This window comes from Mus caroli, unplaced genomic scaffold (genome assembly GCF_978045245.1).
Source record: "Mus caroli unplaced genomic scaffold, Mus_caroli_1 scaffold_11, whole genome shotgun sequence".
In the NCBI taxonomy this organism is placed as follows: Eukaryota; Metazoa; Chordata; class Mammalia; order Rodentia; family Muridae; genus Mus; species Mus caroli.
The window spans coordinates 74,730,557-74,745,365 of record NW_028227266.1 but is presented as its reverse complement, the minus strand read 5'-3'; the positions used below and the strand labels follow the sequence as shown (position 1 = coordinate 74,745,365).

The 14,809-nt window shown below is 38.4% G+C and overlaps 1 protein-coding gene across 2 annotated transcripts in view; it reads right to left on the bottom strand.

The window, feature by feature from the left end:
• Positions 1-14,809, bottom strand: part of Hmgcll1 (3-hydroxy-3-methylglutaryl-CoA lyase like 1) — a 121,629-nt gene that overhangs the window by 74,091 nt on the left and 32,729 nt on the right. Inside the window, exons 2-3 of one of the 2 annotated variants that reach the window (XM_021172660.3) lie at positions 5,686-5,766; positions 5,377-5,484 (exon numbers count right to left, since the gene is read on the bottom strand). In XM_021172660.3, coding sequence (XP_021028319.1) covers positions 5,377-5,484; positions 5,686-5,766 — 189 coding nt within the window. Of the gene's footprint in view, positions 1-3,146; positions 3,183-5,376; positions 5,485-5,685; positions 5,767-14,809 lie in introns of those variants that run through there. The other variant, XM_085844799.1, reaches the window with a different exon arrangement.

Here is a 14,809-nt window from a genome sequence, read left to right as displayed (position 1 = left end):
CATTGTCCTTAGAATCAGAAATCACTTCAGGCAACACATACGCAGCTGCTATAGCAAAATTATGGAATGCTAACCTCAGATAGTATTTTAAAGGTCTGTACTATGTGATGTTCTTCTAGAAGGAGAATGAAAGAACTTAGAGACATTTTTAAAATGTAAGTGCAGTTAAATCTAAACTATCCATGCAAAGAAGCCCAAACTACAAAATATCTGTGTGTGTGTGTGTGTGTGTGTGTGTGTGTGTGTGTATCCATAAGGCTGCCTTAGGGAAAACACCCCATGTGTACTGTATGGTAAAGCAAGGCTACTGTGACTTTGAGAGGTGAAGTTTGTAATATTTGTCTTTGATTCAGGAACACTGCTCTTTTGTGGCTATGTGATTTATTTAAATCACTTTTTTCTTTAGATACATGTAACCAGATGAGGTTTAAAACCAGCACACACTAATAACGCTCCTGATGGAAAACATTATTGAACACTAGTCAGGAGGTAGGCCTCACGATCATGTACACACAGGGACCATTGATGTGACTGACCCTTTGTGGTTATCCACATCCTGTACTGCAGGAATGTGTGCTAGGCTTTCTAAGGTTCAGAGAGGTTAAATCACTTACTCAAAGGCATGGCACACCGGTGGATAAGGGCACAATTCTAAAACCATCTCCCCTCATCACAGATATCCTCGGGAGCTATGCGAAGCAATTCAGTCAACTTATTTAATATTACTTTAGGTTTAAAATGGGCTCATTAATTTTCAGTAGGCTAATCCCAGATTCAACTTGGGACCACATGCAGAATAAATTACGTCATTTTGTATTCCCATCATGTGTATTTATTTAAGCAAGGCCAGGAGGCATGATCCAGTTCCTTCTTATAGGGAGTCTTCCTTTCATTTTCTTTTTTTTTTTTTTTTTTTTTTTTTTTTTTTTTTTTTGGTTTTTCGAGACAGGGTTTCTCTGTATAGTCCTGGCTGTCCTGGAACTCACTTTGTAGACCAGGCTGGCCTCAAACTCAGAAATCCGCCTGCCTCTGCCTCCCGAGTGCTGGGATTAAAGGCGTGCGCCACCACGTCCGGGTTTTCATTTTCTTTTGTCATATTTTCTTGTCATTAGCTACAAGAGAGTAAGTGTGGCCTTTTAGAGATTGCTCTATTCTCATTCTTTCAGATGTCTCTGTAAGCACCATATGTGAGTTTGAAAGGATAGTATACAAATCAATTTTTATTATTATATAATAGTAATAGCATGAAGTCATGGGCATCATCTTATTAGGAGAAGAATATTTTGTATGCAACTTTTTTTTTTTTTTAGAAATTTTTTCTATTATTTTTTTATTAGGTATTTTCTTCATTTACATTTCCAATGCTATCCCAAAAGTCCCTCATAACCTCCCCCCCCCCACTCCCCTACCCACCCACTCCCACTTCTTGGCCCTGGCATTCCCCTGTACTGAGGCATATAAAGTTTGCAAGACCAACGGGCCTCTCTTTCCACTGATGGCCGACTAGGCCATCTTCTGCTACATATGCAGCTAGCAACTTTTTTAAAATCACTGGAAATTATAGAATTTTGATAATATCAAGATTTAGTATTTGAAATGAAAATTTAGTTATTTATTATTAATATTAGCAAGACCTGTTGGGGATGGTATGGTACTTCTATATATTCAAATACTAAATATTGTATCCCAACATATGCTTGCCTCAAGAAGAGCAAATTCTCACACACACCAGCTTTTGTTGTGCAAACCTTGCCAAGTTATTCCTGATTGGTTAATAAAAATGCTGCTTTACTTAGGGTTTCCATTGCTATGAAAAGACACCATTACCAGGGCAACACTTATAAACACAAACATTAATTGAGGCTGGTTTATGGTTTCAGAGGTTTGATACATTATCATCATAGCAGGAAAAATAGCAGCGTCCAGGAAGAAATGGGACTGGAGAAGAAGCTGAAAGTTCTGCATCTTGATTTGACAAAGGCAACCAGGAGAAACTGGCATCCTCGGGCAGTTAGGAGGATGCTCTCTTTCACAATGGGTAGAGCTTGAAGATAGGAAGAGAACTCCAAAGCCCACCCCCACGTGACACATTTCCTCCAACCAGGCCACACCTCATAACTGTACTACTCCCTATGAGCCAAGCATATTCAAACTACCAAAGATGCCTATAGCCTGGGCTGAGCAGAAGAGAAGTGGGCAAAGCTGTGGCTCCTGGGCTTGGGGTATCAGGTAAGGACCATGAGGAGAGATGAGAGGAGAAAGAAGGAAGTTGCTATGGAGTAGCATGGATCATAAGTATGTGGCCACGAGGGCTGGCCTGATGAAGCAGGAACAGTGCAAATGGAACAGATGCCCATATTTATGGGGATTTGGTAAGGGGAAACTGACAAGATAGCTTAGAGGGTTGATATCTGCCAAGCTGTGGTGCTTTCAAGTTTATTACAAATCTAATGGTCTCTGTGTCTTTTATTTGGGAACTAAATGGTCTGAAGTAGTGTAGAAACCCCTAGTAGATATTTAAAGGCAACAAAAAGGTATAGCAAACCCCCAGAATCTTAATAACCACTACACTCTCCTAATTTTATAACTATGCCAGTGTGTCCTCTCTTCCCAAATGTAATTGAATGTGTGAAAGAGCATGAAATTATCTATAAACAGGACAACTTCTTCAAATCTTAAAGATGATGAAAATTTCTTGCAGTCCCTTAAAAATCAATGATAGCTGGTAAAATATTTTTGTTTCTCAAAATAAAATAATCAGGAAAACATATATATCAAGTAATGTGTTCTTCTAAGAAAGATATCTGTATACTTAATTATATGATAACAGATATACACATAAAAGGTAGGGTTGCTTACCTATACAAGAAAATTGAAAAGAATATGTTGCCATTCTTTCAAGCTGACTGATTCACTATTCATTTCACAGTGATTTTCCTGTATGCCTCCCTGCTATGGCCAAGCACTGAGGATGATGAACCAGAGGCATTATCTTCATACAACTTACGGTACAAATAGCAAATGATCAGAGAAGATTTATAGATATAGAGAGAGGTTTATGACTTAAGTACCAACAGTGACTTGAAGGAAAATCACTATCTGACAAGAAATTAGAATCACTCAGTAAAGAGTCTGTGATTACTGACCACATAGTGTTTTCTGTTACATCAAATGCATCCCAGCCAACAGGAGTCAGAGTTTTTGCCATTTCACATCATACCTGTTAGAACTGCAGGAAAATACAGACATTGAGAGGTAACTAAGCAAATGTGTGTGTAAAGTGCCTTGTATGATAGCACCCTGTCTAAATGCCAGGAAAATAGGAACAAGAATCGGTTCAGGTTAGCAGGAGTTTCAGCAAAGTGAATTAATTGTATTAATAGAGCTCAGGGTTACTAGGAAAACTGGAGTCACATACAAAGACTTGAGTGTGTGTTTTCCAGGCTCTTTCAGTGAGAAGGGAATTTTTAAAGAGTTAGAATGCGTTTCTCAGATATATTCCTGGAAGCCTATTTTAGTCCGCTATAAGTAAGATATATAAGGAATGGAGAACGATGCTTACTTATTCCATGTAATATCTTGTGGGTTTGTGGGTCATGGGTTGTGGGTCGGTAATACATCTGTGGAATTGAAAGGGGGAAACAAGTATAGAATATAAAGGAGATTAACCTCTTGCACATTTATTTGTGTGTATGTTTGTTTTGTGTGGGTGTGGTTGGGTATGGGGGGTGCATGGGTGTGCATGCGTGTGTAAGTATGGGTGTGTTATCATGTGCAGGAGTTAGTTCTCTGCTTCACTACATGGATTCTGGTGATTGAACTCTGGTTGTCGGGCTTGGTGCCAAGTTCCCTTACCCACTAGCCATCTTACCAGCCACAGAGATATTTTATGAGCTTTTCTCCCTCTGTGGACAGTATATTTAAGTAACCTCCCTATAAATTTTCTTGTATTAGTACCAAGGTTGGAATGGTGTACTCTAAATAGTACCTACATCATCATGAAAGATCCCAGCAATGAGCTAATGAGCTAGTAAGAGGAGACAGGAAATGGTTTTCTTCCTTCTTCTTCTGTCTGTCATAGTGGATACAGTGTAAAGACAGCGATGTGAAACTAGAAGTCAAGGCTTCACAGACCACAGATCTGTCGGCATCCTGATTTCAGATTTTCCAGACTCTAGAACCGGTAGATAGACCTCTGACATCTGAACCAGCTTGATCTTCCATGACTAACTAACTTGGTTATGCAGCCATAACTAACCAAGACAGCAACTAATTAGGTATAAAAAGTAATTGGAGAATCAAGCACAGGATTCTGAGGGGAACAGATGAGCTCTCGGCATAAGGCAGTGTGTGATCGTAATAAGCCTGGATTTGAAGCTGATGACATAGAGATGTCAGAGTCAAGTCCAGTTGAAGTTCATCAGAAAAAACAAGCCTTTTCTTTCTCAATGGAGCAACTATTGGTATGAGAGACACAGTAAAGAGAGAGACTTTGGGCAGTGAAGAGCAACAAAAGCAGAGTGCCGAGGGAATGGAACTTCAGGCATGAAAACAGAAGAAAACAAGTAATTAATATGAAATCAGCTGACTAAAGAGAGCAGAGGACAATGGGAACATGGTACTGGGATCAGAAGTAACCACTGAGATGAAGGACAGGGGAGACACTTGGGGTCAGGGTGCTGACACTGGGTTAGGCAGGAAGAGGCTAAACTGATCACTAATTACCAACCTCAAAGACTAATTACCTCAAAGACGCTAATCAAGTCTCAGGATTGATGAGTTAAATTCAGTGTATGAAATTGTGAACAACGCTATAGCACCTTTTCATTTTTAATGAGATGATTGAAAATGACTTACCTCCTCTTTTGTGTGTCTTACACATTACATGTCAGCAAATATGAATGATAGATGAAACAAATGAAGAATTACCTCTATGTTGTTCACCAGCTAATGTGAAATTCCATCACACTCGGAGATTCTCAAGGTAGTTGAAATGTCAGCCATAAATGGTAAACTCAAAGCAGGCCCCAAATTTGCTATTCAAGAGCTTTAACCTGTATTTGTTATTTTGGATCCTATGTTTACATATTAGCATATTATTGCAGGTTATTTTTTTTAAAATAGCTTAAAATTATATTAATTCTTAGAGAACTTCAGTTCATATATCAAAGGTTTTCCAAATCCTACCAGAATATGAACTAATAGTTTATAATATATGGAAATTATTATATAATTTATATCTAGTTATATATATATGTGTGTGTATATGTATGTGTATATATATATATATATATATATATATATATATATATATAAAATCTCACAGTGTTCACTAAACTTAAACATGTTAAATTTTATAATTATAGATTTGAATACCTGTGGTACCCATCTGGAAGACACAAAGCTGGTTACTTCTATTACAGACAAGCCAGTTTGGGAAAGTTGATTGATGAATTCAATTTTTATGTCTGTGGGAACTATAACCTAAAAAAAATCATAAAATATATTATATAAATTAATTATATAAAAACTACTGAAACATAAAATATTACTTCCCAATTGGAAGCAAATACATTATGATTTAAAATGTCAAACAGTCATCACCACAAATACTGCTTAAAATATAAAATGTCTGTGCCATTAAAATGTTATGGAATGCACTATATAAAGGCTATATAAACCTACCTTTTCATTCTGCAATCCATCCCTTGGTCCAACTTCTACTATTTTCACATATTCAGGGAGTCCAGATAACTGAGATGCTTCCTGAAATGCAAGCAGTATGAGGACAAGAAAAAAAGAGATCACTTGGATTGCCACACTGTAGTGGTTTGAATGAGACTGTCCCTCATGGGCTTGGATGGTGAAAAACTTAGTCCGCAGTTGCGGTGCGATTTTGGGAGTTTTGAGGGACACAGCCTGGTTGAAAGAAGCATCTTACTAAAGGCCGGGGACTCACAGTCTCGCTTTACATTCAGTTCATCTCTTTGACTCAAGGCCTGCCTCAACTCCTGCTGCTTGCTGTTGTGCAATGGACTATTTCCCATCTAAATATCTATAATACACCTTGGTTATCGTGTTTTATTGCAGCAATAGAAAGGTATTTAATATAGTAGTTGGTACCAGAGAGTTGACTGTTGCTATGAAGAACCATATTAGCCATGAGTGGGGCGGGGGGAGGGAGGGGAGGAAGAGGGAGGAATGTGGAAGACTTTGGGAGTAAGGCCTAGAAAAGTAATTACATGTTGAGTTTAGCAATTAAAGCATTATTTTAGCATGAGCCTAGAAGATAGTGCTGAGGGCAAATCAAATCAAAGGGACCTCTTGCAAGAGGTTTTAAAGGATGCAAAGACTTATTTAACAACAACTGGTCTGTAGACCACTTAGGTGCTATTTTGGCAAAGAGTTTGGCTGTCTTTTGCCCATGGCCTAAGAATTTAACTGAGGCTAAATTAAAAAGTAATAGGCTAACCTTTCATCATAGGAAATTTCAAGACAGTGTAACACTGAATCCCTGCCACGACTATTACTGATAATGTTTATTCAGATCTACAATGAAGCAAAAACATATGGGGCAGAAAGAAATACACTAGGAAGCTTCATGTTACAGCCAAGGCATGAGAGGTTTCTCGTTCTGCACTGGAATAAAGGGGGAGGGGGTGCCTTCAGAGAAAGACCTCACACAACCAAGCTTCCAACCAGTGTAAGAAAACCTGAGGCATTTTTGAAAGCAACTGAATAAAAGCACTACTACTAACATGATTCAAGAGGACATGGTCTAACCCATGCTGGCAGCCTAACACGGCAGTGTTGTCCACATGGCTTTGGTTTTAGAGGCATAAAGGATTTTCCCTCCTTGGAAATCCAAAGTCATGGATTCTTCCTCTGTGGTTTCAGACAACCACTAAAGGCAGGGAACATATGGAGGGGAGTCTCTTCATGAAAGTCATAGAGAGCCATGTGCTTTGAGAACCCATTGTGTGAGGCTGTGGAGGTAAAGCCTGAGTTGCAGTAAAGACCCCAAAATGTTGAAGACTTGCAGAGCCATGGCCTGTCTGCCAAGGATGACTGCAAACAGCGAGTGCAACTATCCCTAAAGAGATGCATGCTGCAGACAGTAAAGCCAGAGGGGCAGAACTGTCCAATTCGTTTGACCCCAGACATGAAGCTACAAGATTTGCTAGGTTCTGGTCTTGATTTGATTCAGTATTTCCTGACTATGTCCCCATTCTTCCATTCAGTATCACCACACATTTGAACTATGTAATATGCTTTTAATTTAAAGGGGGATTATACTTAAGACATTGCCTTGAGTCTCCGAAGAAACTTTGGACTAAATGCATTTGAATCGTGGTATGGCCATGAACCCATGGTGGTCAGGGAGTGGAAAGTCAGGGCTTAAATGAAAATGTTCCTCATTGGCTTGGATACTTGAACCCTTGATCAGTTCGTGGCGCTGTTTAAGAAGGTTGGGAGGTGTGACCTTGCTAGACATAGTATGCCACTAAGGACAAGGTTTGTGTATTTATGTTCAGTTTGCTCTGATTATGGCTTATAGTTGAGGATGTGGGCTTTCAGCTTCCTGCTTCTGCCTCCACACCTGCCTCTTGTTTGTAGGTTTCCCACCACAGTGGCCTCATTCTCCACTGGGGCTGTAAGCCCAGTGAAACTCTTCTTTCTATAAAGTTTCCTTGACTATGACATTTTATCACAGCAATAGAAGAGTAAACAAATACACTAGGTTATTTTTTATTAAGTAATTACATTCTGTTAAATAAGTTCTAATTCCACAAAGTTAAAATAGTAAAAAAAAAAAAAGCAATAGGATATAATCTTGATACGTCATTTATATTATTTCAACATTGAAATAATTCATTTATTATAACTTTGTGATAGGTATCGTGATTGAAATTCCAAAGGTCAATTTCTTTTGAATAATTCAATTCCATTATAATAGATCATCAAAAATAATTGCCAGCTATTCATGTTACAGACATTAGCATCCAAAATAAAGAACTCAAAGTAAACCAGAATGCCTGGAGGAAATGACATTGTAAAAAAAGGTAAAAACAAAAAGAGAAAATAAATTAGTCAATAAATGGGCAAAAGAACTTAACACTTATCAAAGTTAGAAGCACAGATGTTCAATAATATAAGGGGGGAAAAGGCCTGTTTGACAATCTTCACCTGAACCACAAGGAAAATTCAAATTAAAACTGTACTTCAAGTCTGTTTTACCCAAGTCATAATGCCTAGCAAGAAAAAAATAAGTTTGGGCATAGTTGCAGGAAAATAAGAAACATTTATGTACTATTTGGTGGAATTTAAGTTAGTCCAGACACTGTGGAAACAGTATGGTGGTTTACTCAAAGGCTAAACATATAAATACCATATGATCTGGCTAAACCACTCCTGGATACATACCCAAACGAATCAGTGCCAACTTACAATATAAATACCTACATAGCCAAACATATTGTGGCAGGCACTATTTAGAACAGCCAAGTCAGAAAATCGGTCTAGGTACTCAATGACAGATGGATGGAAATAGAAAATGTGATCTGTGTATATTACTCATCCATAAAAATATGCTATCTTTTCAGAAAAAAACATATGCTATGCCAAATAAGCCAGCTTCACAAAGATAAGTATCATGTTTTCTTGGTTATGTAAATTTAGCGGGAGGGGGGAGTAAGGTGATGGTACTATAAGATGGACAAGGAAGAGAAGGGAGGGGATAAAAGAGGCTAATGAAGATAAGAGGATAATCTAATTCAAACATATTATATACATGTATAGAAATATAACAATACATTACTTTGCATAATTTATGTGTATTACTGTAAAAATGGGTTTTTTATTAACCACAAAGAATCAAGCAAGAAGCCACTGCTTTCCCCTGAATTTGAATGTCGGTTTGGTGCTTTGGCTTGTGCATAGATGACTGAGTCTACAGAAGGAAGAAAGGAGGCTGTTTGCTTCCTTTCCTTCTCACACATCACAGCTCCCAAGAAATGCTACTTACTGACTGCCCCTCTCCAAACAGGACCCAATGCTCCTGTCTAGCCTGCCCTACTTTCCATTCATTGCTGAGATAGTGAATTGTTTGGATTCTGGAGTCTCTGGTCCTATGGACCTAGTTCAGAAGAAGTATTAGAAGTGTTAGTAAGATATTAGATAATTAGTAATTAATAAGAATATGTATTAATAAGCGTACTAGAAGATGTAAATACGCTTAATTAAATGGATAACATCTAAATAAGAAAAATTAGGCTTTCCAAATTCCATATGAATTTTAAATGAGATGTAAGCTATATCTGTCATACTATATAAGCATCATAACTGGCTATTTCTGTGCTGAATGTAAATAATTCATCATCCTGTCTTCAAATAAGGAGATAAAATAAACTTAGACATTCAGGACCTGAGCTTCCAACTATTTGGTTTTTGTCAAATACAGTGCACTCAACCAATTTATACACTGACTCTGTCCTCATGGGAAAAACGGCTACTTTTTTAATTATTTCAGAATTTCATATATGAGCACATTGAGGTTAGATTATTCCCACCCATCCCTCCCTCCTGATGCTGTAACCTCTTCTGATGCTTTACACACATATCTAGGAAATGTGCATACATGCACACAACCTATCAAATTCAACTTGTGTTGCCCACATGTACAAATGTCTACAAGTGACCAGCAGAATAGAATGCTCATACATGAAGAAAAATGATTCTTAGTATCCACTGATTGTGTAAGTCTTTATGTAGGAGTGCAGCTTTGTGAGATTTTGTTCCATCCATGTCAGCATGTTAACTGGTGGAGGAGTTATCGCAGGTCTTGTGTAGATGGCCATCTTGTTGCAATTTCATGTATGCAACAACCTTGTCACGATCATCTAAATTTTAGGTGTAGGGGTTGTGCTATAGTTGTCCCATTTGAGAGCTGTACAACATTGTCACTTATTCTCTGCATTTTGACTAGACATGGATTTCTGCAATAGTCTCTGCATTCTGAAAAAAAAAAACCACATCTTTTTTGAGGGATGAGGCCTGCACTACCTATAGCTATGAGTATAGGAATTAAGAATATAAGTTAGAAACTGTAGGGACTTAGGAGTAGTAGGTTCTCCTCTAGGGTCTAGCAGCCTCTTATCCCACATCTGGGATTAAAACAAAAGTATATTCATATAACGTAACTGGGTTTTAAAGAAACTAAAATTCTCATCATGTTTCTGTGTGTGTGTGTGTGTGTGTGTGTGTGTATGTGAGTGTGTAACAAGGAGAGAAGCTCACTGACTTATTTGGCATCTAAAGTTGTGATTGACTTGATTAGCACCCTGTGCCAACTTCTTGAAAGAATCCAGATAATCCCTAATACAATTCCAACTGGCCTTGTTCGACAATTTCTGTGAAACTAAAATTCACTAGCAAAAAAATAACAAAGAAGGAAACAAATTCTCACTTCTGCATCTTCTTCTCCAGTTGTGAGGCATGGAACTAACTTGAGGGGTGGGGGCTGAGAGGGAAGGATCCTCGGCTTTGAGTATGGTTCTGGATGACAATGCTGCAATCATGCCTAATGATGGAGTGGTTATAATTTGGCCAAGAAGAGGTATGGCATGCGCAGATAAAGTCAGGGGAGACACTCCCCCACTTTTTAAATTAACTCTCCTCATCAAATAAGAGAAATGAGACCAGAGCAAAATCAAAACCAGGTGATTGTAAATGTGATCTCATTATCATTGTTTCCACTCTGTTTTCATCATGAATTATCTTCCAGCGTTCATGGACAAAGAGTGCTGCTTTATTAAAGGGAGCCGCTTTCCCAAAAAAAGGAACACAGTGTTTTGAAGGTGAAAATTATGTGCCATGTATAATTAGAGAGTTGGATATTTCCCTTTGCTCTCAGTGTGATTTGGTTGTCACTATTCACCAGGACATGAAGAAAACCAAAAGCAATAACCATTTCAGTCAAATTGGGGTGTCTTCTTCTTTGATGCATTTTTATGTCCTTCTTGAATTTAATCCGACTATTTAGTCTTTTCAGTTGACTTTAATTAAGCCTATTACAGAAGCAATTCCCTAAGGCCATCCACATAACCTCATTGTACACAGTCCTTGTGTCAGAGTGTTAGAAGATAAGCAGTTATAAATGGACAAGTCTGGTAGAAACAGTCAGAAAGAAGGTAAAACATAACATGTGATGGAAACCAGTAAGCTCTTGAGGTGAGATAATGATTGATGTTAACTTAAATCCTAGAATTCTAATTATATACACACTTATGTCAATTATTCTATGAGTTTTTATCTGTATATTTATAACATTCTCTAGAAGGCCAATTTATAGGTAAATTGCTAGGAAGACACTAAAGATGGTCAAGAGAGGCTTTTATATCACACCTATTCAAGGAGTATATATTAAAGACAAATTAGACACTGGAGAAACGCAAATGTATGTCTGCACAGGAAGTGTGGACAAAAGGGTATACTGTGGGACCTACTGTGACCCACTGTGTGGAAAAACTCTGCTAATTAAGGTTGAAGTTTTCACCACAACTGAATGGCCTCTGGGCTCTGTGCAATATTGGAGACTACCTTTTTTGGGCAGAGCTTCTCCTTCACCCAGGGAATTTTAATCCCGTATACTCATACTTGCCTCTACCTGAAGAATGTCACATTGCCTCAATTAGTTTATAGGACCAATTTCCTTTCTCCTGACAAAACCTGTTAAGTTATCACCTGAGATTTCTGATATGCTTCCCCATGCTAATGAGGCATTCCAGGTATCCTAAGCCCCCAGCCTTTGCTCATCCTGGATGTCCCTGCCTTCAGTTCCCAAAACTTTATATGCCGTCAATCACCCTAAGTAAAGTTGATCTGCCTACTGATAAGCAGTCCAGGTGTGGTCATTCACCGCACATACTCACAGGGCTTCCAAATCCCCTGACTCTGCTCCCAATGCCCTAGTGGACCAAATTGGCCAGCAATCCACCAAGAGCGAGGAGACCCACAACACACAACTTCTACAGTGAGGTATTTGTTCTTTTGAGGTGGCAGGTTGCAAGGGCAGAGGGTGTGTACTAAGAAATGGGGAGATGAGTGGGATTGCGGTTCTTAATGCAAAATTCACAAAGAATCTATAAAAAGGTAATAATGAAAAGAATTACTTTGCAGAAGTGAGCAAAATTGCCCTTAAAAGAGCCTACAGTCTAAATTTCATTTTATAGCATTAAAAACATGTTGTGAGTTCAGGATATCTCATCTAATGTGCAATCCAATACATGGCACTATTGAAACATGAAAGATATGCAATCCATCTTGAGCATTTCAAGAGATTGTCCACGCCCGCATTTGGCGGCAGAGTTCCATTGATTCACTTTCAGAAAGAAAGCATAGAGGAAATAGCATATTGAGCTTTCATGTGGCTTTAGTTTTCCAAGGAAACATCCTATCCACTTTTCACTTATGAAGCTACACTATAAATTAAGCAGAACCAGAAAAAAATGGATGACCTGAGTTTAATTTGCTAATATCTCTGGCTTCTACCCTAGTTTCTTTGAAGATGATTAAATATATCATAGATTATTCAGTTTTGGTTGAAAACTCAAAGGAACCATTCTTTTATATGGAACACAGGTGGTCTGCTTGACTCAAGGTCACTTACACATAAAATTAAGTGGGAGTCATATAGTGACAGGATTTCTCTACAATCTCTCTCTCTCTCTCTCTCTCTCTCTCTGTGTGTGTGTGTGTGTGTGTGTGTGTGTGTGTGTGTGATTGTGTGAACAGCAGATGTATTTTCTATTAGTAATGACTGGTGGCTTTAGACAGTCAATTCCCTTCTTGGTAATATATACAATTCTTTATTCTCTGCCATCTAAGTATTCATTTTTCTCTACTGAATATCACCCATTTTAGAAATATCTAGGCAGATTTATATGTTTCACTCATTTCATTCATTCTTGAAAATAATAATTCATTAATTCCTTGAGAATTTCAAACAATGTATTTGATCATATGCACAGACCTCCGCATTATCCCATACTAACTCTCACCTTTCTTCCCATCTATCTTTGAATCCCATCCCCATGGAGTCCAGGTTGAGTAATACTTGTACATGTAAATTCTTTACACATAGTGAAATATCCAACTTCATGTCAGGAATTCTTAAAGTGGACAAGGATAAAAGGCAGATCAAATGCCATTGCAACACGTGTGAGAAATGTAGACCTGAAAACCGGATGCTTCTTTTGAAATTAAATTAGATCTCTTGCCTGACCTAAAGCTGTACTACAGAGTAATTGTGATAAAAACTGCATGGTACTGGTATAGTGACAGACAAGTGGACCAATGGAATAGAATTGAAGACCCAGAGATGAACCCACACACCTATGGTCACTTGATCTTTGACAAGGGAGCTAAAACCATCCAGTGGAAAAAAAGACAGCATTTTCAACAAATGGTGCTGGCACAAATGACGGTTATCATGTAGAAGAATGCGAATTGATCCATTTCTATCTCCTTGTACTAAGGTCAAGTCTAAGTGGATCAAGGAACTTCACATAAAACCAGAGACACTGAAACTTATAGAGGAGAAAGTAGGGAAAAGCCTCGAAGATATGGGTACAGGGGAAAAATTCCTGAAGAGAACAGCAATGGCTTGTGCTGTAAGAACGAGAATTGATAAATGAGACTTCATAAAGTTGCAAAGCTTCTGCAACGCAAAAGACACCATCAATAAGACAAAAAGACCACCAACAAATTGGGAAAGGATCTCTACCTATCCCAAATCGGATAGGGGACTAATATTCAATATATATATAAAGAACTCAAGAAGGTGGACTCCAGAAAATCAAATAACCCCATTTAAAAAATGGGGCTCAGAGCTGAACAAAGAATTCTCACCCAAGGAATACCGAATGGCAGAGAAGCACCTGAAAATATGTTCAACATCCTTAATCATCAGGGAAATGCAAATCAAAACAACCCTGAGATTCCATCTCACACCAGTCAGAATGGCTAAGATCAAAAATTCAGGTGACAGCAGATGCTGGCGAGGATGTGGAGAAAGAGGAACACTCCTACATTGTTGGTGGGGTTGCAAGCTTGTACAACCACTCTGGAAATCAGTCTGGCAGTTCCTCAGAAAATTGGACATAGTACTACTGGAGCATCCCGCAATACCTCTCCTGGGCATCTATCCAGAAGATGTTCCAACCGGTAAGAAGGACACATGCTCCACTATGTTCATAGCAGCCTTATTTATAATAGCCAGAAGCTGGAAAGAACCCAGATGCCCCTCAACAGAGAAATTGATACAGAAAATGTGGTACATTTACACAATGGAGTACTACTCAGCTATTAAAAAGAATGAATTTATGAAATTCCTAGGCAAATGGATGGACCTGGAGGGCCTCATCCTGAGTGAGGTAACACAATCACAAAGGAACTCACACAGTATGTACTCACTGATAAGTGGATATTAGCCCAGAAACTTAGGATACTCAAGATATAAGATGCAATTTGCTAAAGGCATGAAACTCAAGAAGAACAAAGACCAATGTGTGGACACTTTGCCCCTTCTTAGAATTGGGAACAAAACACCCATGGAAGGAGTTACAGAGATAAAATTTGGAGCTGTGACGAAAGGATGGACCATCTAGTGATTGCCATATCTAGGATGCATCCCATAATCAGCTTCCAAATGCTGACACCATTGCACACACTAGAAAGATTTTGCTGAAAGGACCCAGATATAGCTGTCTCTTGTGAGACTATGCCGGGGCCTAGCAAACACATAAGTGGA